At 34.3% G+C, this 3,157-nt stretch overlaps 1 protein-coding gene across 1 annotated transcript in view; it reads right to left on the bottom strand.

The window, feature by feature from the left end:
• Positions 1-273: 273 nt before the first annotated feature.
• The window catches only part of LOC117116206, a gene marked incomplete at its 3' end in the record, with an annotated part of 8,974 nt that continues 6,090 nt past the window's right edge, over positions 274-3,157 (bottom strand). Inside the window, exons 6-8 of the mRNA XM_033260199.1 lie at positions 1,367-2,145; positions 870-1,182; positions 274-722 (exon numbers count right to left, since the gene is read on the bottom strand). Coding sequence (XP_033116090.1) covers positions 274-722; positions 870-1,182; positions 1,367-2,145 — 1,541 coding nt within the window. The remainder of the gene's footprint in view (positions 723-869; positions 1,183-1,366; positions 2,146-3,157) is intronic.

Raw genomic sequence — 3,157 nt, 5'->3', positions numbered from 1 at the left:
TAACAGTTTATAAAAAAACCCACAACTTCAGCTCTATGTATATCATATTCAATAATGAAATATTTTAACAAGTTTATAAACATTATGCCAACTTCATATTTTGATATTATTTTATTCAATAATTATTTTAAGTTTAAGATTAATAACTTAACTCTATGTGGATGATATGAAATAATGGATATGTAGATATTCCTACACTTATAAATTTGAATTGTTGAAAACACACAAGTGAAGCAAGTGGACTGTCAGTATTTAATAATTGAATATTTTTACTGTTTTGTCACCACGATTTGCTACTGCAAGTCTCCTTGGATGATATGAAATGATGGATAATCCTTCTGGATTGTTGATTCCATCTTCTGGTTTATCAATTCTTTTTATGAAAGTTCCATCACTACTGAATAGCTGTAGTTTGTGTTGACTTGATATAATAATGTTGTCATCCTCATCAACTACTACTGTACTTGGAAAATTTACCTTACCATCCTCATCACCTGCTTCAACAAGGACTTTTATAAACCTTCCCTCATTATTAAATAACTGTAATCTACTTGTTCCAATACCTAAATATTCACTCTCCAATACAAGAAGGTGTCCTTGGTTAGTAAGAGTAACATCACTGACAAAACTCATTTGACCTTCTTTTGTACCATATGACCCTATTGTTTTGATGGTCTTGCCATTATTCATGTCAAACATGTACACACAGCTATTGGACCAACCTGCTGCATACAAAACATTTGATGTCTCATCCACATGAATTCTCCGTGGTGTATTCTGTACTCCCACACTAATTGTTTTAATCAGCTGACCATTCATATTGCATATTCTGATAGGTTTATTATTGAAATCACTGAATGCTATGTTACCATTCTTCATTTTGTACATTCTGAGAACTTGCACACCTTGTGGTAGTGTAACCTTACCAATATATTCTCCTGATTGCTTGTACTTGAGCATTTCATTTGTCAGACATGAAACCAGTAAGGAGTCATCTTCACACTTAACTACATCTATAATATATGTTGCATTTATTTTAATAGTATTTACTAATCTTCCCTCTTCTACTTTGATCGTCATTGGTGATTGGTTAATTGGTTCATCATCAGCACTCACATCTAGTTTACAAACTCCTGGACTTGTGCATTTTTCTGTCACAAAATAATCTCCATTTTCATCTTCCTGAATTTGAGAGATTTTGGTCAGTGCCTTCATCACTCTTCAATAATTGATTAAGAAAAGACAGTTTTGTTTTTATATCGGATAATATTGCTTTAAATTCATCCATTTGTACATCATTTACCTTCTTTTTCCTTTTGTAGATTGTCTCTACTTCATTTTTCATTTTGTCTCTATTCTCTTTTACTTTTTTGAATATTTCTTCTACATGATTGTCTATATCTATTAAACATGTGTCTTTATTTTGTTGTAATTTTGTAGCATTGTGGATAACAGCTTTGAGACCGCGTTCTAATTTGTTTATGAAGTGTTGGGCAGATTTTTCCAAGGTGGCTGAAGTTTCTTTAAATGTTTGGAATGCGTCTGAAATGTTGATTGGTTTGTGTTTTCCTTCCCATTCCTTGTGGTCCATAATACAGTTCACACAGATTGGAATATTACAATCTGTGCAGTAGAACTCCAAAGGTTTACTGTGATGTGAACACAGAGGTGGATGTAACAAAGTTATCTGAGTGGGGCTCATTGATTGCACTTCCTCGATTAAATGTAACTTGTGATTTGCAAAGAGTGTATAATTTGTATGATGATCACTACAAGTAGAGCACAAGTACTGTTTGCAATCCTGGCAGTAGTATTTTACCTGTCCTTCCTTTCCACAAACACATTTCATCTGATCTTTTTCTGAAATTTGTTCCATAGTTTCTAATAAATTATTTAGAATGGTATTTGGTGGAAGCTTCTGAAGCCCGCCCTTTGGAATGGGACATGATTTTGAGCATGTTGGACAAGTCAGTTCACCATTCACCTTAACCCAGTCTTCTAGACATGCCAAACAAAAGCTATGTAGGCAGGTGAGGGATTTCGGATTCTTAAGTTTGTTAAAGCAGATGGTACACTCTAACACCTTTTCATCAACATTTTCCAGAAACTGATTCAACTTGCTGGTAGCCATCTGGGAATAAAATCCTGTAAAATAAAAAATATTTTTAAGTAACAATATACTTAGGCCTAATAATGTTACAGTGAAGTAATTGCTATCCTAATTTGAATATTATTTACTTTTATTTCCAGGCTGCGACCTACAAGCTTATCAAGCACTGTAGCTCCACTATATGTGTGAGCATTTCAGTATAGTTGTATCAGAGAAAGTGCCAGTGGGTTAGATCTGTATATTTGTTTTATAGATGTGAAAAAAAAATATTATTAACAATATTTCAGCATTGCTTAATTTTTTCAGTTTTTTTATAAGAGCATAATTAGGTACTAAATTCCACACTTCACTAATCACCTCGCTGCTCCAGTACTGTTTTACACTCTTCATTACCATCTCTAGACAATTCCTTGGATATTCCCTTAGATGCTAGCAAGAAAATCGTTTTATGAAATCAATGTTTCTCAAGGAAAGTTTTTCTAACATTATTGTTTTCTTTTGTAATATAAAAACAATTTAAAATAATAGAATGCAGTCATAGGTTGGATTCACACTAGAGATCTATTATCCGTATCAGGAGTTAACCGTTAATACCAGAGTGGGAACGGCCAATGGATTAGCTTTAACCGTTATCAGGATCTGGATTCACTAACGGTTAGCGAGCGCTATCAGTCTGTTGCACTCATTATTAACCAATCACATGTACGCAATTCCAATTTTTAGTTTCCTACTGGCCAGTGATCCTATTATCTTGATAGCTGGATCAGGTATTTCCTAGTATGAACGCACGGTTGAGCATATCTGTTACTGGATCCTTCTAACTGTCAGCTGGTGTGGGTGTGTGCGTGTGTCTGTGTGTGTGTGAGAACATAGCCCAGATAATGTAATATTACAGTATGGCAGTCCGCCATGTAATATTGTGTACCTGTAATACTCACGTTGGTGTGCCCGATTCCAATGTATGTTCCGGATGCAAAGACGGTTAACTCCTGATACGGATAATAGTTCTCTAGTGTGAATCCAACCTATGACTGCATTCTATTACTT

The sequence above is a fragment of the Anneissia japonica genome, unplaced genomic scaffold (assembly GCF_011630105.1).
Source record: "Anneissia japonica isolate Jap-2015-1 unplaced genomic scaffold, ASM1163010v1 scaffold8248_len14035_cov133, whole genome shotgun sequence".
In the NCBI taxonomy this organism is placed as follows: domain Eukaryota; kingdom Metazoa; phylum Echinodermata; class Crinoidea; order Comatulida; family Comatulidae; genus Anneissia; species Anneissia japonica.
Note: the sequence above shows the minus strand (reverse complement) of the source record. Positions and strands in the feature narration are given on the sequence as shown.